Source organism: Camelus ferus, chromosome 6 (genome assembly GCF_009834535.1).
Source record: "Camelus ferus isolate YT-003-E chromosome 6, BCGSAC_Cfer_1.0, whole genome shotgun sequence".
NCBI lineage: Eukaryota > Metazoa > Chordata > Mammalia > Artiodactyla > Camelidae > Camelus > Camelus ferus.
This window is the reverse complement of record NC_045701.1, coordinates 68573048-68600076: the sequence shown is the minus strand read 5'-3', so window position 1 is coordinate 68600076 and position 27029 is coordinate 68573048. Positions and strand designations below refer to the sequence as shown.

Genomic DNA, 27029 nt, shown 5'->3' with positions numbered 1-27029 from the left:
AGGAACTACTTTGTTAAGAGGTGGTAACAGTGCTCATCAATGGTTTAGCACCAGTCTGACTGATACAGTTATGTTGGCTGTGCTATTAGCGATCGCTTGGCAAGGCATAATCATGGCTGAGATGGATCAGGAGGTCCTAGTGGAACACTGGCTGAAGGAGTATTGTGTTGTTTATTTTTAAGTAAGGATGATACCAGGCTGTGTTATGTGGGGACTAATGTGCAAGGGCTGGGAAGTACTTCTCCACTCCTATTTAATATTTGACACCACCATGTTCAAGTTAGCTGCAAATAACTGGAAAAACCAACGGGAACCAAAAAGATGATTAACAATGTTTAAAGGGATAGACAATAAGCCCTAAAGAAAAAGTTAAAGGATTTGGGCTTGTTTAACTTGGGGAAGAGAATGAGGGGTCACTTAATAACCATTAGTATTTGTATCATGAAGAAAAAGAGACTGACCAGTTGCTTTTGGTCTCTAGAGAGGACAGAAGTACCTCGGGCTTAGAACAGGTTGACAGCCCCTTTTGACATCAAGAATTTTTGACTGTTGAGGCTGAAATGGAACCCACACCAAGCATCTTCCCTGTGTGGAGTTAGGGGTGCAGGCTAGATGACCTCTTGGGGACCTGTCTAGCTCTGTAATGTTTTGAACCACAGCTGGGCCACTCAAGAGAGTTAGTGCCTGACTCACCACCCGGGAGTGGGAGTGGGAGGCATGGGGAAAATTAATCTCACAAATGCGTATTATGATCATTAACTAAAATTACATTTCTAGGCTGGTTCCTATTCACAGTGGAGCACTGTCCCAAGCCCATATGAGGCGGGGGGCTTGTTTTGACTGTGAGGCACCAGCTGGAAAGTGAATGGGGTGGCAAGAGACATTCTCCTCCAGAGAAGCACCCCGTATGTGAAAAAGGAACAGTGAGAAGCAACAGAAAAGGACAATAAGGCCGAAAGGCCACAAAGTGAAAATGATTCTGCTGAAAACTCTATCTGAGCTCCTCTCCAGCCCCAGTGTCATTGGACTCACCATGTCCAGCACCGTCCTTGGTGCGTGGACTTCATAGTTGCTCATAGGACCTGAATATTCTCAGCTTGATTTGGGTTGAACGACTTAATTAATTTTCGTGGTTGTCCTCTCTCTTCTCCACACTTTGGTAGGACAAGAAAGGCCTTGTTAGAAGACAAAGTTAATTTTATATTTATACATATTAAACGTAAGTTCTGCTTGGGAAAGGCGGTGATCAGGATGCTTTGGAATAACTTAGAAAAGAGCTCCTATAGAATAGTTTTGCTCTGTGTTTGATTTAAAGAAGTAGCAAGGATTATACTCTGTTTAGTGTGTAACGTCAACTTTCTGTGGGCCAGAAATAGAAAAGAGGGTGGGGATGGAGGTAAGTTGTGTAAGAAGGGGTGAAGGAGGGGCGTGACGAATTACTCTCATGAACGCTTAAGCTGAAACTTCTACTTGGCTGAGTTACGGGTTCAGACAGACTGGCAGTTTGTAATCCTGAAAACTTCTTTAGTTAAAATAGATTGTTTTCCCTCTGTAGACATCAGCCTTTTGTCCATAATTGAAAAATAGATCAATACATTTTGACCACATACTGTTACTTTGTATAATAACCCTCCAGTTATTGGTTTGCTTTATGCTGCTGGTCAATTAATCAAACATTTATTGAATGCCTTCTATGTTTGCAATATGGTGCTAGGTTTTGCAGGACAGAAACAAGAAGCAAAGGGGAATCGAAACAAACTTTTGAGCATACTTTCTACGTGCTAGTCACCAATAGGTGTTAGCCTGTGAAAACCATATTTAGTCCTTTCATTCACGTTAAGATTATTACTCCTATTTTACAGGAATGGAAATTGAGGCTCAGAGAGATGGAGTTGACAATAGTAGTAGTCACAGCTAGTAAAGTCTGATAGTTTCCATGGAGGATTTTCTGGCCCTCAGACTCTCTCCACCGTATAAGACACTTTTTCTGTTCATGGGGAGAGACAGGTGGTTGGTATATTATTTAAGACAAGACCATTTCTAATTAAGTGCCAAGTCGATGCAAAAACATGAGCATCAGGCGGGCTCAGCAAAGGGAGTTAGGAGGGCAGGCTGAAGTGGGCGGGGTGGTCTTCATGGAAAGTTGAGTGGAGTCAGGTGGGCAAAGAGCAGGCCGACCACTGACGGCAGCAGTGGGAAACACCCGAACAAAAGCTCAGGCGTGTGCGTGACGCTGGAGGTTTGATGCCAGAGCAGAGATGAGCCTGAACGGAGTAGGGGGAGCTCCGGGGCGGTAATGGGAAGTCATAGGGATGTAAGGAGCGTCCGCATGGTGTGATCACAGCAAAGGAAACGGGAATGGCAGGAAGTCAGGGGCGTTTGTGAGTTCTTGAGCAGGAGACTGTGATGTTTAGGACGGTGATGTGAGGACAGCCTCACTGTGCATGTCAGGAAGTTTGGGTTCGTATCTGCTCCCCACCACCAGGATGCCTCTGACCCTGTCGTGGCTGTAGGATCCTAGCCCTTGTGGAGAAAAGTGATCAGCATTCCTTCCAAGTGAGTTGTAACAGAACCCCAGTGTATCCCATCTGCTATGTTGACGGGTGCCCAGTTGATGAAACGTTCATCTTGCTTAGTATCAAATGATTCCGTGGGCATTTTCCACTAAGCATATTCTGAGACCAGAGAAGCTGCTGTTATACTACCGATGGGGTTCTAATGCATCTGGGGAGGAGTGTGGGGTATTTCAAAAGGCTGACTGGCCCCAGAGAGCTTTGTATCTGAGAGACCAATTGGCATTAGGGATCAAAATCTGTGATTGTCCTCCTAGTCAAGTTGGAGAAAGGGGTTATTTGAAAAAGTACCCTTTAGACTGAAAGGTCAATGAATGTCACTTAGAAAAATTGAAGAGACCAGGTTTAGATTCTGGCCATGGCCCTTGTTTGGGTGTGGAGGCTTCTTTCAGTACCACTGTCTGGACACCCTTAGCTAATGGACATGTTGGAGGGTCAAGGAGCTGTGAGATTGCAACCCCTTGTCCTCACTTCCATTTCCATTTCCTGTGTTCATCCTCCACACTTCATCTTGTTGATAGATTCCTCATTGGCCTCTAAGGCTGGAAGAAGTGTAGTTATGTGTGAGGAATATGGATTGTGAGTCCAAAGATCATGGGCCATCTTCATGGTGGCCAAGAACGGCTGGCTCTTCCTGACATGCTAAGTAACCACCACCTTCTCAATGGAATCTTCCTGGCGGGAGTTACTGTCCCACTTAGCAGATGAGAGACCAAAACTCAGCAGGGTTGAGTGACTTGGCCAAAGCTACACAGAAGGGGTAGGGCCCAGACTGGACTCCAGAACTTCTTTCTGGTATTTACACGAGTGTATTTACCGTTGCTTATTAGTCACCTGTAATGTTCAATGACAACAGCCTTGGCTTAGGCATGGCTCAAAGTGGCAGAGCCCTAGGCTGAAAAGGTTATCTGACAGCAGAGTTGAAACCCACAATATAATAATATCCACCTTCCCTCGAAAAATGATTGGATGCTTTCCCCTCCCACCTCCCAACATTTATGCAGCACGTGGGCCTCATACAGCGCCGTCTCACCAAACTCTTTCAAAATCGCTCTTTCCTTCATCTGCCTTCAGATTGTAACCTTCTGCAGATCTGGTACAGCCGACGTTCCAGGGCTGAGCATTAACTGCGTCTAGTGCACTGTTCTGTGTCTGTCTCATGCAGCCACCTGCATCGCCTAGGGACTGGCTTGAAATTTCACTGTGTGCCCTGGCAGAGAACACCCCGGGCCTGCCTCTCATGGTGCGTGAGGTCTATCACAGGCAGCCCTCAGAGCTGGTTTTGCCCTGCAAAGGCTGAGAAGGTTGGCTTTAAACGAAGTCTCTGCCTGGTGATTGGCGCAGGGAGACAGATCTTCAGAGACAGCAACTTGCCCTTTCTGCTCCCTCTCCATTAATTCCAGGAAACTCTGCAGCTGCTCTGCCTACTCCCCCGTCCTTCTGGTCTCTCTGCTGTGCTAATCACAGTTCATTTCTGTTGCGTGCCTCATTTGGGGGAAGAGCACTCCAGGGCTCCCAAAATGTGAAGAGGGAAATTAAGGACGCTTGGCCAAATGAGTCAGCCCATCGCCATGGGGACTGCCTTCCTCCTCCCTAGAAAGGCTCCAGTGCCTTGTTCCAGGGCTCACTGGGTGAGAGTTTCCCCTTGGGCTTTTCCTGGGACCAGGTGGGGCTGGCTTTGTATTCTAAGGAGAGAGGGGAAGCCGGCTCACTGAGCACCAACTCCATGTCGTCATAGGTTCTTTAATCTCCCCACCTCCTTTAACAACCTGTGATGTCGGGCCCATCTTACAGTGAGGGAACTGAGGTGGAGAAAGGTTAAGTGGTAATTTGCCTGAAACCAGGCAAATGCAAGTGTCTATTTGAATTCAAAGGCTGTGCTCTTTCTTTCCTTTCCTTTTTTTCCCCTTTCTTTCCTTTTTAACCATTGCCTAGGGAGGGGGACCCTCGCTCGTCCTTCCCCTCCTTCCTTAAACCATGGGCTCTGGGCATCTGTTCATTCTTGTTTCCTCACTTCCAACCTCCTCTGAGAACCTTCCCTGTAGTGACAAAAATCCCACTGGCTCCTGGGCGAATCCATCTTTGCCAGGAGTCCTGTTCCCCATTGGCTGGCCAGCACTGTGGTCTTAGCCGTACACCAGTGAATCCAGGTTTCCCAGCAAGGACAGCCTGGGCAGTTGTAGAGAGCCAGCTGCCCTGGCCAGGCTCCCTTGTGCCAGACAGCTCTGTTGCACCACGTTAGGGGGTTATGAGCCTGTCAGGAGGAGAGCAAAGAGCTCCCTCTCACTCCCAGGCAGGGCTCTTTTCCTTTCCTGGGATCTCTTTGCCTTTCATTACTTCTTTTTAAAGTCCCCAGGCATCATTTGGCTGACCTGCTTCCAAAGAAATTCAGTCTCCATCTTTGTAACTAAGGAATCCAACCTGGTATTGGCCAGATGATCTTGAAAGTTCCAGGGTGCCATTTTAGTGAGAATGGGACTTAAAAAAAATTTACCTTTTTCTTCCATCCCCCTGGTTTCCTGCCTCATCCCCACTGTCCAAACAGAGGAATGTTTCTTGGGAGAGTCCCCCTTCTGTGAAAGCCTTTAGAGCTATCCCTTCTGGAAACTTCTCCTTCCCAGAAGGCTGTGGAAAAGGGAGCTGGATGCAGAAAGGACAGTATCTAGGAATATTCTGGCTGCAGGGTTTTGATGTGCATTCATCCTTCTGGAAGGCAAGGTCAGGGAGGAGTCGGCTGGAGAGGCCCCAGGGCGCTTGTCTGCTGTGGTGTCTGAACAGAAGCAGGGGCAGCCCTGGGAGCAGGATGCCAAGCTGCCAGCATGCTCGGGCACACTCCCAGGGGCCAGTCCTCACTGCGGAGGACATAGGAGACTTGGGTGAGCGTCCCAGCCCTGTGGCCACCTTGCCCTGTGACGCTGGGCACGTTGCTTCACCATTTGGGGGCTCAGTTTCCTTGTATTTTTTAAAGAAGAGATTGGACCAGGTGGTCCAAGGCTCACTCTGGTGCTGACAGTCAGAGGCTTGAGTGGATCACGTCAGGAACATGACATCGTGCTGTCCTGTATGAGAAACTGGTTTGCATTTTAAGTGTGGCTTTTTGGAGGTCAGGTGTTTAAGCCACTGGGGTTGCTTCAGTGGTGGCAGCTTCGGGCACTGTTACAGGGGTCTACAGAGCAGAGATGGCAGTTTATATACGCACTCCCCGCCGCCGCAACCCAACATGACCACTAATCATGTCTTGGAGCTAGATGCCGCCTCTGTCCAATCTCTGTCTGCCCACACCTGTGACTCCCCCGACCCCAAGCTCCACCCACCTCTTCCCTGATTGAAGAGGCAGATGGAGACCGGCTACATTAGGGTTGGACGGGGCATCTTCCCTGTGGGTCCGGGACCCCTGTGGGGTGCACACCTCCCGAGAACCATCGGCCTCTCCCAGCTCTGGTCTCCCAGGGTCAGGCCCCACTGTCCCACCCACTCGGCCCGTTTCAGACCAGGCTGCGTTGGCCCCACATCCTGCCCTGTCCTAGGCTGTTGAGTGTCGAGGAGAGGGCTCAGACCTGATCCGATAAAGGAGGAACCAGAAACACAGAAGAGTCATTGCCACGATCTCAGAGCTCCCCGGAGCCCTGCAGGCGTGAGGCTCTGGACTCCCAGTTGAGTGTTGGCTGCCTCTCTGGCCGCTGCCCCCTCTATCGGGGCTCTGTTTTGCCCCTTTTGGTTTCAGGGAGCTAATGAACTTCTTTGCCTTTTAAGCCCTTCCAATTCCCCACCTCTAACTGTTAGGGCGGGGTTTGGAGATGGCCCTGACCTGGTTTTGCCCCAGGATAATTCGGAAGTGCTTTTAATCCCACATCCTAGATTAGCTGCCTGGGCTGGGACAAGCGGTTCCCACAGATCCTCATGCCACCCTGCTGAGGCCCCGCAAGGGCAGCTCGGAGTGTAGACGGGGAGGAAAGTGGGACCTCGGTGCAGGTGGGCAGCTCCCTGACTGGGGAGGCCTCGGGGTAGTCAGTGCTCTCCGGGGGACTGCTCCTGGGCGCCCCCCAGCCCCCGCGTGTCAGAAGAAGGGTCCTCCCCACTGCCTGTTTCCTGTGGCCCAGTGGTGTGGTGGTGACCCGCCTGGAGGTTGGGGTAAGACGTGGGTTTACATCTTGCCTCTGCTACCGCCTTACTAAGTCGTCTTGAGTAAATTCCTTCACTGCTCTGAGCTTTACAGTGACCCACGAGTCACAGGTCGTTTTTAGAATTAAATGAGGAAATGTGTTCAGAGTGCCTAGCACCAGGAAGCACGTTGATAAATGGTAACCGTTAGTAGTCCTAATACTCTTACCCCTCTAGGGACGACTCAGAGAACTGAGTTTCTGCATCTTTTTAAGAATTCAGCCAGGATTCTGGTTGTGTCTCCTAAATAAGCAAGGATCAAAATCTCTTTTCTGAGTTCTTATTTTCATTCTCTTACCCATTCCTTCTAGCTGCCATCTTTTTTTATCTCTCTTCTTTCTTTGTCCCTTCTCTTCCTCCCCCCAAGATTTACTAATTCTTCCTCTTCTCACTTTCTCTCTCTCCTCTGTAGTCATGATTCTGGAACCTGTGATGACCTCTTTTCTTTACTTCTTCATGATCCAAAATGCATCCTGGAGGTTCGGAAGGCTGGTGCCACCAGCTTTTCTACTCGCTGGGAGTTCTACCTCCCACCCCTGGGACGATACTGCAGCCACCCCCCTCCACCACCCCAAATGCAGGCTCCCCTCCTGGCTGCAGGGTCCCCACCATCCCTTGAGATGGGAGTTTTCCCACAGTGATCCTTTGCCATCTTGGATCTTTCTTATTGTCTATGCTTTGGGTTCCCAACCAGCGTGGCAAGTGGATATATGAGTCTGGAACTCAGGGGAGAGGTTTGTGCTGGAGATATCAGTTTGGGAGTGACAGGTGTGTAGATAATATTTAGGGGATGTGAGTCTAACTAGGTAAAAAGAATCTGGAATAAGAAGGATCCAGCCAAGGAGAAAGAGAAAAGACAGCCGGGGAAGGGGGACGAGAGCAGGTGACTGTGCTGAGGAGCGAGTGTGCAGAAAGTAGGGTGGAGGGCACTGGCCCTTTCAAGAAGTTGGGCTAAAAAGCAGGAATTGGGTCCTCGATGGAAGGGGATGCTCAATCACGGTCTCTTTGAAAGATGGGTGCTCTTACAGCGTATTTTATATGCTGGCAGAACGGTTGACCAGAGAGAGAAATTGACGATGCAAAAGGGAATTACGCCAGGAAAAAAGTTCTCAGGGAGGTGGGAGGTCGGGATCCAGGCACAAGTGAGGCACTGGCCGTGGGAAGGATCTGGAAGAGTTGTTCTTGGTAACGGGAGGGAGACATGCATAGGGGCACAGGTGCAGGGGGATGGGTGGAAGTGCGTGGAGAAGATGAGGACGTTTCATTCTTATGACTTATATGTTTTTTCAACTAAATAAGAAGAGTGAGAGGAAGGCATAAGAAGTATGGGAGATTTGAGAGGATGGGGCAATGTGGGAGAACGGCTTCACGAGAGATTTATAGGAGTGCTGCCAAGACGGTGGGCACTATTGTATGGGGACTGGTTAGCACTGTGGTGTGATTTTCTCTGCCTGGGTGCAGCATGGAGCTGGTGGAGGGCTGGGCTTCACTGGAGTTGGGGCGAGTCGGAAAGAGGGAGAGAGGGGTAAGCAGATATATACAAGGGTGTGGTTTCAGGGATGGAGATGGGGTCTATGGATACAGATGCACAAGAGGCGATGGCAGAGAGGGCGGTATGTGGTGAGAAGTGGCGAGGTCAGTGGGTCGGAGCCCCTGACCCCACGAATTGATGGCATCCTCAGTAAGTTAAGACCACGCTGGCTATCAATAGCTATGCTCTTTTGATTTGGGTGCAGGCATATCCCTCTTAAAATAATTGAATAGACATTAAAGTAGGAAATGGTGAAAAAGCAATGCTTGTTCTGGGGCTGTTGAATTCGCTCTTCGTTCAGGGAGTGTAGTTTAATGAGGTTGCAAAGATCTTCAGTGGTTCATGGCGACACGAGTGGAAATGATGTCTTACCTCTTTCCTACCCCTGTAGATCAGCCCCACAAACAATGGGATGGGCACTTGTGTTTGTTCTTATTGGCACAAAGGAAATATTCTAAGTGCTTTGTCATCTGAAAGGCCTTATCTTGGGGAGAGAGTGTGTGTTGCCTGTTTCAAGCTGCTGAGGGGAAGCCAAGGCCTCCTGTTTATGCACAAGACCCACAGGTCTCTGGCAAACAGAACTGCTATCAGGAAGGCAGCTTATGCCTGGACACTGGCCAGTATGAATTGATGTCCTTTGTATCCAACAATCACAGGACTGTCTGAAACACTTAAGAGTATGTTGACAGTAGGCTATGAGGTTGAGAGAAATACAGGGTTTCTGGGAATGGGAATGGAGGCTTATTTGTGCCAAAAAAAAGTGGAAGAGTGGTAAAACCTTGCCTGAACAAAGAATGTTTCCCACTTTAACAGAGGAGTAGCACATACCCTATCGCCGTGATCCTCACAAACAAGGACGAGGTGGGCAGGAAAGCACCTTTGGAGCCCTCATTTGACCAAGGTGGACTCAAGGTCAGGGTGGCTGGCAGACTAGCCCGTGGTCCCACACGCCTGCACCGTGTCCCAGCCTGCTGGTGTGTAGGCGCCTCCAGGAGTCTAGGAAGCAGACGGTCACCAAGTGCAGCCCCAGGACCCTGCATCAGGAGCTGAGGGTTTAAAACATCTGCCCCAGTTCTCTAAAGCTGGAAAGCCACTGGGTCACCAGAGTGGCATTGCTGGGGATGTGGGAAGACCAGCAACTGGTATTTCCTCTCTAAGGTCTTCGTTCTCTAAGGGAAAAGGAAAAATTCCCCCTCAAGGCAAGGACAGTGAAAGAGGTGGGTTCTTGGAATGTGTGCTGAAGGAAGGGAGCAGACATCCATCTTCGGGGGGATTGAGAGACTGGGTAGAGGCACCTCGGTGGTTGAGAACCTGAACAAGGGAACCTGATTTAGGTCAGCCCACACAGGGGCTTCGTCCACAAAGCAGCTTTCGACTTGCCACGCCCATTGCAGCCGTGGAGCTCTGCCCTGAGCGGTGGCCGTGAGGGGCTGCTGGGGGAGGCCATGAGCATCTTTCCTGATGTCACTCTTACAGGTGGCCCACTGCGGGCGCCCCGGATGTGCACTGGGTGTGGGGGTTTACCCAGCCTCTCAGCACACTGGTTTCCTTGTTTGCACTGGAGAGCAGTAATGTCTTCACAGAAGTGGGTTATTTGGGCTGGACTTGAAGGGTGAATAGAAGTCCCAAGGGCAGGCAGAAGTGGAGGTGATATTTCATGAATCCATTTATTCATCCATGGAGTGATGAATTCCCTCATTCAGTGAGGGTCTTCTTGCTGGAGGAGTGGGGAGGTAAGTCAGATTAGAGACAAGACCAGGTGAGAACCCCAGAAAGGGAGGCGGGGAGGAATTTAGGGCAGTGCATCTTGTTAAAGTGGAGAATTAGCTTCGTAGGCCTGGGGTGGGTGTTTCACAAGCCCCCAGGTAATACTCACGCTGCTGGTTCATGGACCACACTTTCTGCTTGACGGATTTGGCTGTGAATGGGAGTGGAGAGACAGGACAGAGAGACCTTTGTATACAAAAGTGTGAAGTGCAAAAGAAAAAGCAGGCTTTTTGTAGGGGGGGGGGTGAGGGCAGGGCGGGTTATGGCAAGTACTTTTCCATGTGACCGTCGCATAGGGTGTAGAGATGGTTGGGTCAGTGGTCATGAAAGAAGATAAATCTGAAAAAGGCAGTTGTGACCAGGCAGCAAAGAGGCTTGTAATACTCACAAGCTTATTTCCTGCCCTGGGCAATGAAGGATGTAGGAATTACTTAAGGAGAGGTGGGTTGGTACCTCATAACTGATGAAGTAGAAAAAAAAAAATTAACTGCTATTGAAAGAATTCTTTCTAGAAAGGGTCTTTCAGATGATTTTCTGTGAGCACAGAAGTATGTGACCGCAGGAATACTGTCTGTAAGTCCAATCACAAAACAAGGCTACCACTCGGTTTGTGGTCCTAGTTGTTTTGATAGGGTTTCTGACTCACAGAAAGTGAAACAGGAGTTAAATATCTGTTTGGTGACCTTAAGGTTTGAATCCTTAATTTTCACATGAGACTTTTAACCTGTTAAGTTTAACAGCTTCTAGCTGAGAAGTAGCAACTAGATTTCTTCTTGTACACAAACTCATAGGCTGGTCATGGTTGACTGGAGTGCTGTGTGGAGAAGGAGCCAAAGGTCTTAGTGTGAGGAGTGAAGAGAATGTTGCATTGATTAGTGATGTCTGCCATGAGTATAGGATGGGAGAGTGGCATGCGTGCCATGTATTTAGCTCTCTCTGAAGGGAGGTCAGATTTCTGGTGATGAATATCCTTTTTTTTTTTTTGGTAATGAATATCCTAATTCTCTCACACCTATTCCTTGGGTGAACTAGAACCATTTCAGAGCTACTCAGTGCCTGAATTTCCCTGGTTATGGAATTGCATTGATCACCACTTATCCAGAAGGGCTTTGTGAATCTTCAAACAGCTGTGAAGCTCCTGTCTACATTTACAGAATACCAGGAAAGGCTCTCCTTTGGCATTACTCTAATATCGATGGGTGTTTTGGTACCAAACAAACTATGTGTCTTAGGGCATCATTTCTATTAAATCTGAAGACAGATGCTGGTAACTGGAAATAGCCATTGATTTGCTTTCTCTTGTACTATCTCAACTCCCTAATTTATCCAGAGGAAAAAACAAAGCCCATGTAAAATCAACTTCTCTAGCTTTCTAAATAAACAGCGAGATCAATTCTCATTCATGAATTTGTTGGATAAACATTTGTTTGAGTGTAAGGAAAAGTCAGATTAATCTTAGATGAGAATTTGACGGCTGGAAAATGATCTATGAATTGGACTGAATGCCCAGAGTTGCAGGACGAGGGGAGAGCTGGTGGTGCCTTTGTGCTGGGAGTGGGAAGCCAATGCTGAGTTAATGCAAAGCCAGACAGATGGTGCTGGGTTTTGATGGACTCCCATGGCACCTGGGGATGTTTCTCCTGTATGTAGGGTTGGTTCAGTGTGGTTTTTATCTCCTTCTTATTGAGGATGTTGAAGGATATGGGGGACCCAAGGGGTTCAAGGAGCCGGGGTGAGAGGCTTTGGGGGAAGCTGGTTGTCACCACCATCATCCTCATTCCCCATTCTCCTGCCATCACCATTGGAAAGTGGACTAGTGATGTGGGGGAACTGGGGGGTGAAGAGGGAAAAGGATTAAAGGGGGCTGGTTAACCTTTGCTGGGGCTTCAGGGTGAGGGGTAGGGTTGTAGGTGTCTTGATTGTGGTGCAAAAAAGAGGGCCCTTTCTGTCTGCTCTTTTGTTCTCCTCAATTAGGTGAGTAAGGAACATTCCTATCCTTTCTTGACTGACAGCGTAATGGAGGTGTCGGCTGATGCAAAATTGGCTTTGGATGCCAGATGTCTTTTTGTGCTCCTCTCAGGGGCTCTACTGTGGGAGCTGGTGACGCGCCGTCCATCCAGGGCAGCTCCACGAGGATAACTGGCCCGGCAAGGCTGAGTGGGACGGGGAGGTGGGGAGAGGGGAAGGAAGGACACCTCCCCACTCCAGCCTCTGGCAGAGGAGCTGCTGCCAGTGAGGTCTTGGGACCCCTGTTGAGATTCTTGGAAGCCGAAGCCCAGTGATGCCGCCACGGGCTGCTGACCTACTTCCGGCAGCCTCCAGGGCCCCTTTGTGTGGGCTGGACTGGCTCACTCCTGGGCAATTCTTCCCCAGGGTTTTCCAGGATTAGTCACTGCCAGATGGTGAGGACTCAAGGCCCTGCCTCCTGTGAGCAAACCCGACTTCCTGAGGGATTTCGCTGGAGGCAAGGAACACTGAGGCCCAAAAAGGCCTGAGGGGACAACTAGTCCGCCTTTGTGTGGTTCAAATTGAGGAAACTGAGGCACAGAGAAATTCAGCGGCCTGCATTGCTGTGCCTTAGCAGAATTCTTGTGAATAAAAGGGGAAAATGCTGTTATAGTTAACCTCTTAAAGTAGGGAGCTGAACTTCAGCTGGGCCGCTACATTTGGGCTGGCCATCTTGGATCACAATGTAGTGAGAGACCATGGCGGGGAGTTCGAGGACTGGAGTGTGAAGACACGGCTTCTAGGCCTGGCGCCACCTCTTGCTGTTTACCTGGGCTGTTCTGAGCCTCAGTTTCCTCACCTGTAAATCAGGAATATTTATATCTGCCCTGCTTGCCTCACACAATCATTGTGGGAAATCAAAGGAAACCAGTGACTAGAAGGGTGTTTAATTGAGAACGTTACGAGAATTATCATTAAGATGTCCAATCGTGGCTTTCTTTAGGCCAGAATACTGGCTGTTGGTGGCCACTTTGCTCATATCTGTTTGTGGAACTTCTAGGAAGTCCCTGACTTTCTAAGATGGGGGACTGGTTCCAGGGAGCCTACATGGAAAACTTGTTGGAGGTGAGAGAGAGGCTCAAGAAGGAGGAAGGAGGGTGGAGCAGGGTGAGGGTGAGACCAGGATACAGGTCAAGATCAGAGGCCAAAGATGGCAGCTTCTGTGGTGGAGAGGTCCCTTTGGCCCACACTGTGCAAGCAGGTTGGGCCCAGGAAGCTTTGGACACGCTCTAGTTGACTTGTGAGATTTCATACCTTTTCACTTCTTGTTTTCAGTCATCTCCACATTGTTGTGTAAATTACCATTGTTCAGCTCAGCGCGGGCCCTTGCCGTGGCTGGGACTCTGCCTAAGCAGGAGTCCCGTCAAATGTCTGGTTTGTCTAGAGCCTTCCCACCAGACCCCTCACTCCTCCTCCTTTGCCACTGTTTTAGTTATCTGTGGCTGTATAAGAAGCTACCCCCAAACTCAGCAGCTTAGAACAACAAACATTTATTACATCCTAGTTTCTGAGGACCAGGAGTCAGGGACTTGTTCAGCTAGGTGGTTTGGTGCGTGTTCCCTCATGAGGTGGTGGTCAAGATGCTGGGTGGGGCTGTCGTCATGTCAAGGCTTGACTGGAGCTAACGAGTCACTTCTGGGCTTGCTCACATGGCCAGAGGCCACTCTCAGTTCCTTGCCATGGGGGCCTTTCCATAGGGCTGCTCATAACGTAGCAGCTGACTTTTTTCAGAATGAGTAGGGAGAGGGATTGGGAGTGGGTGGTGGGGGAAAGAGAGAGAAAGTGATCAAAATGGAAACTTGAGTGCCTTTTTATAATTCAGTCTCCAAAGATGTGTATTGTCACCTCCTTTTTTTTTTTTTTTTATCATATCTGTTAAAACAAGTCACTAAGTTCAGTCCACATTAAACAGTTGGGGAACATCCTCCACCTCTTGAAAAGAGGAGGATCATAGAACTCATCGGCCTTTTTTTTTTTAAAGCATCACAGCCACCAGCATTGCACCCTGGTGATCATTTCTGTCCTCCGCATTGTTCACTCTGACTTGCAAGACTGCTCCCCTGCCGGTGGCACCAACTTCCCTCCTGGATCTGGGTGTTCTTGGAGAATATGCAGGGCCACTTGACCAGACTCTGGAGCTGTGAGAGGAGCTCCACCAGAACCTGGCTCAACCTTGCAGGCAGGGCTCCGACACCTGGGACAAAAGAGTTTCACTCCAAGGTCAGAAGGAAAGAACTGACTTCCAGAGACTTGATGCATCTCCTAGGGCCAGATGGAAAGTGGTGCTGGCAGGGCCTGGCTTTGGCCATGGAACCCATATCAAAACATGACCCCTTCTATCAACGAGTGGAATCAGATAAGACAGCATTCCCAAGGCTATTTTATACGGTGTTTCCGCACGTGAGCATGATGGACCAAGCCAGTGGAAAGAGAAGCACGCTGTGAGGTGATCTGCTCGTGAATTCTTCCTTCTACAATGTTGAAACCACTCGGTTACCCAGAGGGAAGAGGGCCCACTACTCCTGGGGATCACTTGATCCAGTTCCAATCAGCAGTGGCTCAGCGCGTAATACTTTCTCTTCCGTTCTTGTCTTACTTCATCTCTCCCTTGCTGGTGGTGGCCATCCTTTTCTCTTCCTGCGATGCCATGAAGGGTTCTCTCCAGGTTCTCCTCTTTCTGTGACCACACTGTCTCTGTCCTTCTCCTTGATCTCTTCTTGATGCCCTTTCATGCCTTCAGTTTCCATGGTTACCCTTCTCCCTCCACCCAGCAAGGTCCTTTTCATTTTTCCCTCTGTGGTCTCTCCCCGAGCATCTCAAGTGCCAGGGCTTCATCTACCACTCACACCTGATGATTTCTAAATCTGTATCTCCAGTTTGGTCCTCTCTCCTGAATATGGACCCATATTTTCTCACCAACCCCCGGACATCTCCACTGAATGTCTCATCACAACACACAAAATGTGCCAGCGTTGAATCTATTGTTACTCTCCGCAAGCCTGCTGTCTCCATCACAGCTCACAGTGTTATCATCGACTCTGTGGCCCAACCTAAGAATCCTAGTGTCATTTTTGACTTCTCCATCTTGCTTACACTCATGTCCAGGCAGGCATCATGTCCTGTTCACTAATTCCACCTCTCAAATGCTTCCTACATTTATTACCACTGTTACGAGGCTGGTCCTGGACCAGTGCTTAGACTAGAACATAAACTCCACAAGAGTAGAAGCTTTTATCTGTGTTATTCATCGCTTGGCACCTCCCACAGTGCCTGGCATCTCCCACAGTGCCTGGCACATTGTAAGTGCTCAATAAACATTTGTTGAATAAATAGATATTATAACTGGTCACCCGGCCCTAGCTGTCTCCGCTATATCTACCCTCTGCCCTATCACTGGAGCCATCTCTCTAAAGCATGGGTACAAGCAAATCAGGTCCTTGCTTAAAAAAACTCTGAGGATTCCTTGCTGTTTACGGAGTCAAATTCAGATCTGTATACCTGAATAAGGGGCCCTTCACAATCTTTCTTCTTACTTTTCTAGGATCATCTTTTGCCACTTTCCATTTCCTCTGCTCACCTTGAGTGAGCTCCTCTGCTTTGCCTGAACAAATCATGCACCCTAAATTTCTTATAATTTCCTCTCCCTGTAATTCTCTTTATCCTGTTTTTCTCTTAGAAAACGCCTATTCATCCTTCAAGGCCCAGCTCAAATGCTACCTCCTCTCAGTGGCTTTCCCCAAGCTCCCGATTATTTATCGCTTCCCCATCTGTAAGTGCCCCTATTATAGCACTTATGACATTGTATTATAGTCTTTAAATACATATATATAACCTGTAAAGGTTGTCTGTTGCCGTATAACAAATTACTCCAAAATGTAACAGCTTAAAATGTAAATGTTTATTATCTCATAGTTTGTATGGGTCAGGAATCTAGGTTTGGCTTAGCTGAGTGCCATTGGATCAAGGTCTTTTATGAAGTTGCAGTCAAATTGTCATCCAGAGTTATGGACTTATCTGAAGGCTTGACTGGGAGAGGATTCAATTCCAAGCTCACTCAAATGGTTTTGGGCAAGATTCATTTCCTCCCAGGCTATTGGACTGAGGCCTCCCTTCATCTGCTGCCATGTGGGCCTCTGCAAGGACATCTCACAACACAGCAGCTGGCTTCCCTTTGAGCGAGTGAGTGAGAAGGCATAAAAGAGAGAGTGCTGAAGATGAAAGCCACAGTCTTTTTATAACTTAACATTAGGAATGACAGCCCATCACTCCTGTCATCTTCTGTCTACTTGCTAGAGGTGAGTCAGTAAGTCCAGTCCACCCTCAAGGGGAGAGAATTACAGAAGCTTCTGGACACCAGGAGAGGAGGATCGTTGGTGGCCATCTCAGAGGCTGCCTGCCCATCACACCTCCTAAAACCTGAGCTCCTCAAGGAAGGATCTTCGCCTCATTCATCTTTGAAACTTCGGCACCTAGTATAGTTCCTGGCAGGAGCAGGTGCTCAGTGAATTTAGTCAAATTCAATAGAACTATTTTTCTGTAAGAACCTGATCACAATAAAATAAATTACAAAGTCAGAAGAGCCCTCAAAATTAGACTAAAAGTGATTTAAAAAGTAAGGTGTAAGACAAAGTGTCTGAAGTGTCACGGACACACTGTCAGTCCTCTACGTCCAGGCACTTCTGGGATTGCTGCCCGGTCTCACAGGGAAAAGGATGGAAAAGCAAGAAAGTGTCTTTTTCCTTTTGACTTTGTACAAGTCTGAAACATTTTTAAAAGAAAAAAGAATGGAATACCATCTCAAAGCTCCTCAGACAACTCGAGAACTTGACCACCCATGAATCCATCCTCCAGTTCACAGAAGATCAGCAGTTGGAGGATCACAGGCAATCAAGTGCTGACTGATCACTGACTTTTTCTACCAGCTACCCATCAATTATACCATATACTCCGCCAGGACAGAGGGAAGCACAGTGATTACAGGGTCTGCAATCTGAGCGGCAGTTTCTTCATCGGACTCACTTTTCCAAAGGAAACCCAGAGCCTTCAGCCAGGCCCATGGCCAGGTGCGCCCAGTGCCCTGAGAGGCCTGTGTCAAGGATTCCCACCTGCTGCTGCTGTGGGCTCCGGACAGCGATTCAGGCCGGCCTCCGTGCACTGACTTGCTCACGTTGGTGACCTTCTTTCAGCCCCTGCCTGGCGGTAGCTGCCTACCGTCACACAGCCAGCTCAACCCAGATCTGATATTGCTCATGGGTGAAACGTCACCCAAGGCCCCCGCCCGCCTGCAGATGCATTGACAGCCCATCTGTGCAGGCCCCGCGTATGGCCCGGGGGTGGTTGGGGTGCTTGGTGAAAAGCGCTTTCAGTTTCTAGATTTCTTTTGCTTTCTGCCGTGGTATTGGGCTAGGAGCGGGCTAGTTCAGTGGAAGCGTTGACAGGAATTCTAGCAGAACTGGGTATTTTAATTTCCTTCTTAGTTTCTTTCACTTTGAGTTTCAGCTGGCAAACTTTGGAAGGCTTGTTTATCCCACCAGATGGGCAGTTTGGGATCAATATTATCTCTAAAAATAGTGTTTATGGGTGGCACAGACAGAGCCACAGCTTCAGGGATAGAAGGGTCCTATCCTTTCATTTAATATATTAGAAAACTAATGCCCGGAGATGCAAAGTCCAAGGGACTCCGATGCTGCCGCACGTCTCGGATTGTGGTCCTTGCTCCACGAGACGGGGTTTTGGCTTTTCTCACTGCTGGGTCCCCAGTGCCTAGAAGAGGGCCTGCCATGGTTATTTATTCAACAAATACTGTTGAGTAAATGAGTAAATGAGTAAATTATTCTTGGTCCTCAGATGCAGTGACTAATCTGGGGCACGGGGACCATTACTGTGGTTCCTGACATCCTTCTGGCGCTATGCCTCGGCCCCAGCCTGGGCCAGTCAGGTAAGTTACGTAAATCCAGGTCAAGGCCGTCCCATCCCCTTGTTTCACTTGAAGCAGCCCAGCCTCAGAGCCCTTAGGGATATAGATGAGACTGGGCTCGGACCATACTTGACCATGAGAACTTGGGGAGTTTCTAGGGCCATTTGAGAATGGTGCCATGAGGCCTTAGCTGTTTAGCCCATTAAAGGTGTTCCTAATGTTCTCGCATGAATATGCTTTCTGTGGTTCTTGATGGTCACGATTAAAGTAACAATCCCTGTGTCTTGCCTCCTGTGTGGTACCTGGGTGCCCAAGAGTTTGACAGCTTTGAGGGAGGACAGGCAGTCCTCTAAAATGTGTTGAACTTGCTGATGGTAAAGTGTTTTTAGCCAAGCAAAAGACAGCTGTGGTTCACACTATTGTTTGATTTGATTTGATTTTTTATAGGCTAATTTATTTATTTAATTTTATTTTGGGGGTTTTTTTGGGGGGGGCGGTAATTAGGTTTATTTATTCATTTTATTTTTAGAGGAGGTACTGAGGATTGAACCCAGGACCTCGTGCATGCTAAGCACGCACTCTACCACTTGAACCATACCCTCCCCACCTCACATCATTGTTTATTTTTGATGCATTTTTTGTTTTTTTTTTTGGTCTTTATCCTTTCTACTCTCTCTTCTGTGTCCTCTTTGAGGTACGTTAAAGATGATGAGGGGAAAAAAGGAAGCCATGTGGGTGCCTCTGGGGCACCATTGTGGTCGTCAATTTGTAGATGTCTTAGCGCTAGAAGTAACGTCTGGGGCAGATGAGAGGTGAGCCTGCAGACCACCGGAGAAGGTTTGCAAAGCAGGGCTGGAGAAGTAATCCATGTGTGGGAGGAGTGCCTGGTTAACATGCTTGTCATGAGATATGTATACGGAGGTTGAATTCTTGACTGCTCAGGATTCGTTCCCCTTTACAGATTACGTATGATGACGCACAGCCTCATTCCCTCCACCTGACCAGCTGTGTCTAGGTGGAGGGGGATAGAAAGAGGAAGAGAGAAAGGGAGGAAGGGAGAAAGGGACAGAAACAGAGGAGAGAGGGAGAGAGAGAATACATGAGAATGAGTGGATCTGATGGAGTGAGATGGCTTCCCAAAGTGAGCTAGTAATATTTTTCCCCCAAAGTACTCTTTAGCGTGGAGGATTCAGATTTGACTGCACTGTACATAAATTCTTTAGCTAACGCTTCTTATATATTTTTGCAATATGTAAATATTAGGAATTGCATGTGTGTATGAATATAGAGAACTGCTAGATATTTGAGCCAAATTATTTTCTAATGAATCCCTATGCAGACTTGTTTTTGGTGCTATTTCAGATTGGAATTGATCCTACATATTTTATATAATATGATTTCTATAAACCAGGCATCAGGCCAAGGAGCGCAATTTTGTATTTTGCACTTACTTGCCTGAGAACCACAGCTATTTAAGTTCTCCTTTCTTGAGAAATTAGTTTTTAAGAGATCAACATTGATAAATAAGGTAATACAATATAATTGGGTGTTTATAATTTCACAATGAATAAATAATAGACCATGCTAGTTCCACAGTTATTTGTATCTGTTTTATTTATGTTTTCAGCACATGCTTAGCGAGGTAATTTTTTTTTCCCCTAGAGCTCTAATTTAATCAGTGATGTGGCTTAGCCTAGTCCAAATTAAATATTGGCAATAATGAAATAAAAACTCTTTTAATAAGGATCATAATGGAAGAGACACATGTCATAGCAGTTTGTAGATTTCTTTTTGCCCAGGGTTTGTTGAAAATGAACTGTTTCTCTCACTGTGCCAAGTATCTATAGAGTGACACTGACTGGTTAATGACTTCTGCTAGCTTCTAAGTCACATTTGTAATTGGAGCTCAATCCACAAGGTATATTTAGATATTTTTGTCCCTGAAAGGTTGGAAATACCCATGTGTGTGGGCAGTGTGTATAAGCATGTGTGCGAGCAGGCAGCTATGAATACGAAACTAACACTGGTTTTGCCTAGATACTCATCTGTGAGCCTTCTCACTCAGACAGCACAAAATCCTGTTTGCTGTCCCTGGAACATCTCAGCATCTATGCACGTGAGTTCTGCAAAGACATGAGATGTGTCCTTCAGGTGGCAAGGGGGCAGTCCCTGCTTTCAGATGCCTGCCTCCTCTCTTTCACTGGGCTCAGTCGACTGTAATGTCATACACAACAGCCTCATGAACAATCTTCTTTCTGGGAAGCTTCTCACAGCCGGCTGGTTTCCCTTTTTCTACCCATCTGCTGAAATTGTACCCTGAGGCCAAATTTTTATTGTCTGGAAGCCCTGCCCAGAAGTTAGTTCTCCGCACATGGTGGCCATGACTTATACTTCCTGTTTCAACTTTTAGTGAGGATTGAGGTCCATTTTGGAAAGGTTAGGGCTGGATTAAGGATGCCTCGTCACACCAAGTTCACCCCTGGACCAACTAAACGAGGGGGCAGAAGATTTATTGAACTGTCCTGATAGAACAAATTTGGAGGAACACTCAGGAAGGACTCGGTTTTTAATGGTCTGGCTGGGGTAAATCATGCACGCCACGCCACTTTCTAAATCCATTTTGGTAATTGGAATCTTATAAATGTCCTGCTGAATCATCTCACCCCAGGGGTCTGGGAAGGGTTGTTTCCCCTTCATTCCATTGGGCTATTTAAATAGCAATAGACACACCCTTTGCTTTAAAAAAAGAAAAAACTGGAAATATGGAATATCTAGATTTCCAAGCAAGCACGGTAGAGAATAATGGTTAACTTTACAAAAGAAATTAAGGCAAGAATCTTTCAGTAGTGAGTGACCATGAATATATCACTGAACTGCCAATGTGCCTCTTTATTTTCTACCATTGCTGAATTGGAAGGACTATTACCCATTTACTTCCAAGGATTTTAGAAATTAGTTCGGGGCAAAAATAAGTTCTAGTTCTAGCAGTAAAACTTAGATATGGGCCTCTGGCACTTTCCTTGGAAGCTTTTTCTTTGTCCAACAGTGGCATTATTTCAGTCATTTCCATGGATAGATAAGAAGTCTTATCTTTATAGTTTTATCTGGGGAATGACTTCTGTCTGTAGAGGCAGGCAGCAGACGGGTGCCTTGTTGTGGTGGCACAGAAAGGAGGACTTGGTTCTGGGCAGAGTTTCTGCACCTGCTAATGGCAGCTTGGGTGACTTACCTCTCTGTGTCTCACCCTCCCTGGCTGAGAAGTTGCATCACCTCCCTTCTTCTCCCATTTGAATGATGTCTGAGTTCCAAGCTGAAGGAGCTCTGCATCCAGAGCTGAGGCTAATCTGAATTTTAATCCTGAATTTTACCGGAGGTGGAGGCCTTGTGAGCTTCATTCCCTTTCTTTGCCTTTGAAGGTCTTTCTGAAGACACAAACAGAGAGACCCCACGAGGTTTTTTTGAGAGACTTCCAACAGGAGTTTCCCAAGCCTACTTGCTTCTGTTCACTGGTCCAAAGCTATCCCAGAAAATGTCTTCAGAGCTCAGCACGGTGGTCAGAGAGGTCTTGAACAGAGAGCAGGTGCTCAGGAAATATTTGTGGAGTGTGGTTGAATGAACGAAGCACACACATCACCCCTCACTCCCATCCTGGAGGCAGCTCCAGATGCACAGCTGGCTGCGGAGTCCATGTCATGTTCTGGAATGTGCTGACCCTCCTTCCCAGGGAAGGCGACACTGATGAAGGGCGTTACTATTAGTAGGGCAGCTTCGGCTCTGCTCTGTCAACACGCCCTCACTCGGGGTCCTTATTGAGCGATGACAAACTCAAGCACCTGTGGCGGTCAACACAGCTGACCACCCTCTCCCTGATGTATCTATGGGAGAGGGTGAGCTCTGCGTCCTTCTGTTCCACCATCTTTAAGCCCCTCCTCCACCCTCTCCCTCTTGAAAGCTCCCCTCTTGGCCACTGTGACCCATACTTGCCCAGTTTGCATCTTACCTCTGTCTGGCCGTCCTTTCAACTTTCCTCTATTGGTTCTTTCTTTTTATCTTCAAATAGTTGAGTTCCTCAAAGTTTAATCCTAGACCGTTTCTCTCTTTTCTCCTCTTCCTTTCTCTTTTTTTCCCTTTTCCTAGGTAATTTCACGAATTCTCAATGACCATCTATTAAGAAAAAACTCCTAAATTTACATGTCTAGTCTGTACTTCTCTTTTGAGCTCTAAACCCATATATTCAACCATCCACTTGACATTTCCACCCAAAGTCTCACAGACTTTCAAATTCAACATGCTCGAAACAGAGTGAAACCAGCTCCCCTCCCCATTTGGTCCCTATATGCTTTCTATAGCCTTCCTCACCTGAGTAAGTTTCACTGCCACCCGCCTTGTATCTTTGGTCAGGATATTGAGAATATTTCTCATCATCTCTCTTTCCCACACTCCCAATGTTCAAATAATGGTCAAGTCCTGTCAATGATTTCTTTAATATTTCTTAAATCTCCACCTTAGTTTCGTCATCCTTGATCCTTGTCTCTCTCCTGGCAGCAGCATCTGCCTCCAAACTAGTTTCCTGGCAACAATTCTTATGTCTCTGCACCCCCTTACCCTCCCCATGTCCCCCTGCACCGCTCCCCCCAATTCTTTCCCTAGACAGCAGCTCCTTTCCTTTCCTCCCTTCCTTTCCTTCCCTCCTTTTTGTTGATTTAAATTTTTATTTGTGTTTTCCTTATTTAAAAAGATCTTTTCAACTTTTTATTTTGAAATAATTATAGCTTCATATAAACTTGCAAAATATATTACTGAGAGGTCCCATGCACCCTTTACTCAGTTTCCCCCCAATGGTAATAACATCTTACATAACCATAGTATCCTATCAAAACCAGGCAATCGTCATCGATGCAATCACAGACTCAGTGCATGTCATTGGTTTTACGTGCACACACACACGTGTGTGTATGCGTGTGTATTTGTAGTTCTATGCAGTCTTATCATGCACGTAACCACCACCGTGATCAAGGTTCAGAACTGCTTCACTACCCTGAAGATCCCTTGTGCTGAAGCGATGGTCCTTTAAAAACACAATGTAACAATCCAGGGATTGATGGATGTGTTAAGTAATCTTATTGTGGTAATCATTTTGCAATATATACTGATGTTAAATCATCAAGTTGACATGTTAAAAAAAAAATCAGTGTAATCCAGTCACTGCATTGCTTAAAATCCTTCAACGATTTTAAAGCCCCAAATCCTTGAATAAGGGCCACAAGTGCTCGTGTGTTCTGGCTCTAACTACTGGAGAGCCAGGTGCTTCTTGCCCTTCTCCTTCTGCCCACCACGCCCCTGCTCACTGGCCTTTCCCTTCCTTTGAATGTGCGAGCTCCCTGCTGCTCAGAGCCGCTACACGTGCAGTTCTCCTCACGTGGAATCCGCTCCCCCTCCCACCCAGCTAACTCCTCCTCATCTGCCAGGTATCAGTGTAAAGATCTGTCTCAGAGAAGATTTCCTTGACATCTCAGGCTAGATTCGATTCTCCTGTGATTTTTTTCATCTCCAGTCATGATTTTCCTTCCTGGCACGTACAACACAGTTGTAAGAAAAGAGATATGTGTGTCATTTTTTAACTGGCGTTCCCTCTGACTAGACTAGAGGGATCTGGGGGTTCGTGCCCAGCGCTGTGTCTTTTCTGTCTGGTGCAACAGCTGGCTGAGCAGGTGCTCAGTCAACGCTTGTTCAGGAGCGGTTACTGTAAGCTGGCTGGTTGTGGCTGAGGGTGCCCTGAGGCCATGGAACTGGGCAGCAACCACCTGCTGATCTGGGTATCTGCTCCGTAAATTCATCTTCATCCTTCCCAGATGTCCTGTCTGCAAACCTGGGAATCTATGACCCAGGCCACTCAGAATCTCAAACTGGTATTTCTTCTCCTGTTCTCATTCCACTATTTTCTGTGAGAGATTGGAATAGGGAACAACCCTGGCCAGTGTTCTTCTTAGACAGATCTTTGAGATGCTTTCAGGAATGTCAGTCAGCAGAATGTTCATCCAGGCTTTTCATGGAAGGATTCTTTCTGTCCAGGGTCAGTGACATGGTGTCATGTTGAGACGGTTATCAGTTCAGAGCTGTGTGTGTGTGGTGGGGGGGGGGGTCCTAAATTGGATGGTGCTTAAGAAGTCCTAGATAATCTTTTAGATCAGTCCTCTCCTTAGCACTTCCACCTGCTATTTGCTAAGTGTCTCCACCTCCCTTCACCACAAGTCATTTCCACCATCACTCCCACCCTCAGAGGTAACTCAGTGTGCTTGGTGTTTGTGGGGCTCCAGATCTGAAGGGGCCTTATGTTGACTGAATAGACAGTATCTCCCCCAAAGGACCATGATGTAGCCAGCTCCGTGAGAATCTGGAGGAGAGGAAATGGGGGTCTCCTGCTGGGCTGTGCCTTTGCCAAGGAGGGGTGGTACCAGGTGGGGTCTTGACTATTGGTGGAGGACACTGGGTTGGGGGAGCTGCCCCTAACTGACGCCCCTGTCTATAGCATCCCTCTTTAGAAGCACACAATCCCTCATGTGAAAGAGGCAACACAATGCGTGATAGAGTGGATTTGGCAGAGTTTGGAGCTCTGGAGATGGGTGAACCAAACCCCAGCAATACATGAAACCGTCAGTTCTTTGTGACAGAGTCAGTAATGGGCTTTCCCTGGGCTCTCTGGGTGGATTCCGGTCTGATTCACAGCCCTGGGAAAGCTGGGGACATGATCCCAGTTTCTCTTCCATGCCAAATACAAGGTCAAAGTCTTCACGTTCTGTGGCTCATAGTTGTCCTCTCGCTGCCGGTGTCTGTCTTTTGCGGGAGGTATGACTGAGAGCAGAGCCCAGCTCTGCAGGCTGAGCCTCGGATATTAGTCTGCTGGGGCTGTGTGCTCGAAGGTCACATTAATGTCCCTCCCCATTTTGCTGCTGGCTTGGCTAACGTGATACTCGGGATGGAGAGAAGAGTGAGAGCCAGTGACCAGTCCTTTCAGGATTGACCTGACCGTTGTGTGCCCACTGCAGTGATGCACCACTTCTCCGCCCTCCCCCCACAGGCCCTGTTCCTGTGCAGGGCGTGGGCTTCTGCTAGTCTCCTGGGCGTGGGCACGACACTTGAGATAGCAGTGCAGTGCCTCCCAGTGCTTCTGAGCTCTGTCCCTGGGAACTTTACCCGCTCCCTCTGACCTCCTCCCCCGTGCCCTGAGGCAGCACGAACATCTTTGCAGGTTAAAAGGCCCAGCCCCAAGTAGCTCTTATGTGTTGCTCCCACCACAACTGATGCTGGAGCTGGGGAGATGATGCTGGTGACTCTCACACTGCTGCCTTGTGCTGTGCGATTTCCTTTCTCTTTCCCTTTGATCACCACTTTCTGTCCTTGTCAACTGGTTATACATCTGGGGCACCTAGCTCGTAGGGTGAGAGGATTTGGGTGATCTCTATTCCCAGCAAAAGGGTAATGCCCATTTCTCTCTTTGGCCCTTGAGCTCATGTGATTGTGGGTGGTGGTGAGGAGTGTGGGTAGGGCTCCACCCAGGTCCCCAGTTTGCTTCCCAACCTGTGCTACCCCACCCTCCCTCCAAGTTGGGCATAATGCTGTGGTGTTGAGGGGTGACAGGTAGGACCCTCTGGCCCTAATGCTGCCATTTCTGCTTCCTCCAGGTCACCCCACCTGCCTGCAGTTCACCCTGAACATGACCGAGGCTGTCAAGACCTACAAGTGGCAGTGCATAGAGTGCAAATCCTGCATCCTCTGTGGGACCTCGGAGAATGATGTGAGTGTGTGTTTCCTGCATGGGAGGGAGAAATCCAAGGAGCTGAGAGTCCTCTGAGGGTTGGAGAGGAAGGGAAGACTCTGATCACTGGGCTCCTGGGGAAAATGTCTAGGACCTCCCCCTTTCCTGTTGCCCCCAGGACCTTTGGGACCCTTGCACTACAGGGATCTTGGGTTCTCTGTGTGTCTATGGAGACCGGTACAGCAGGTGATGGCCAGAGGCTGCCTTGCTGGCCATGGTCCTGGAGGGTTCAGGGACAGATAACGGTACCCACTGCTTATAGTTGGGTGTAGTTGGGTATATATGTGGCCCTTCACACCGCATTCTAGAATGTGTCATCTCACTTGGTCTAAATGTTAAGTGTAATAAATGCAGAATTTTAAAAATCCTACTTTTTGTTACCAACATTTCAGATAAATACAAAGATAGGGAAAATAATGAAACTGATGTATCCCATCACCAGTTTCAAAAATGATCAATACATATCCAATCTTGTTTCATAAATATTGCCACCTCTTTCTCCACAATATTATAATCCCGGTCATAATATCATTTCGCCTATAAATATTTCATATGTATCTCAAAAATATAAGGACTTACTTTTAAACAAAAATATTAACATAGATTTAAAAAAATCAATAAGTCCTTAATAGAATCAAATATCCAGTCAACATTCCTATTGCCTCAATTGTCTTAAACATTTGTCTTAATTACCTTAAACTGATTTAAAAGTTTTCATTACAGTCTGTTTATTTAAATTGGGATTCAAATAAGGTCCATAGGTTGCAATTAGTTGTCTTTAAAGTTTCTTTTAATACATAGGGTTTCCCTCTATTTTGCTCTCTTTTTTGCTCCTTGATTTTTTGTTGAAGAAATCAATTTATTTGTTCAATAGAGTTTCCCATGACTGTATTTTACTGACTGCATCCCTGTGGCAGTGTTTGACATTTTCTTCTGTCTCCTGTATTTCTTGCACATTGGTGCTTGGAGCTGGAGGTTTGATCAGATCCAGATTCTCTCTTTCTCTGTCTCTTTCTCTCTCTGTCTCTAATGTATATATAAATAGCAAGACTACTTCATAAATAGTGGTGTATACTTTATCAGGAGGTATTAATACATGGTGTCTCTTTTGGTGAAGGTAGCAGCTGTTAGAGATCTTCGACTACAGACTACTTTATTAGGGGTTGCAAATAGTGATATTCTATAATTACTTCTTTATTAGTTGGAGTAGTTCTAAAAAGAGAAAAATTTCCAGCCTTGTATTTAGTTACCCTCAGT

General features: G+C 47.4%; 1 protein-coding gene across 1 annotated transcript in view; it reads left to right on the top strand.

Annotated features, from left to right (window-relative positions):
* The window catches only part of DPF3 (double PHD fingers 3), a 248393-nt gene that overhangs the window by 201943 nt on the left and 19421 nt on the right, over nucleotides 1-27029 (top strand). The window contains 1 exon segment of the mRNA XM_014558984.2: nucleotides 25639-25751. Within this exon segment, the coding sequence (XP_014414470.2) occupies nucleotides 25639-25751 (113 nt within the window).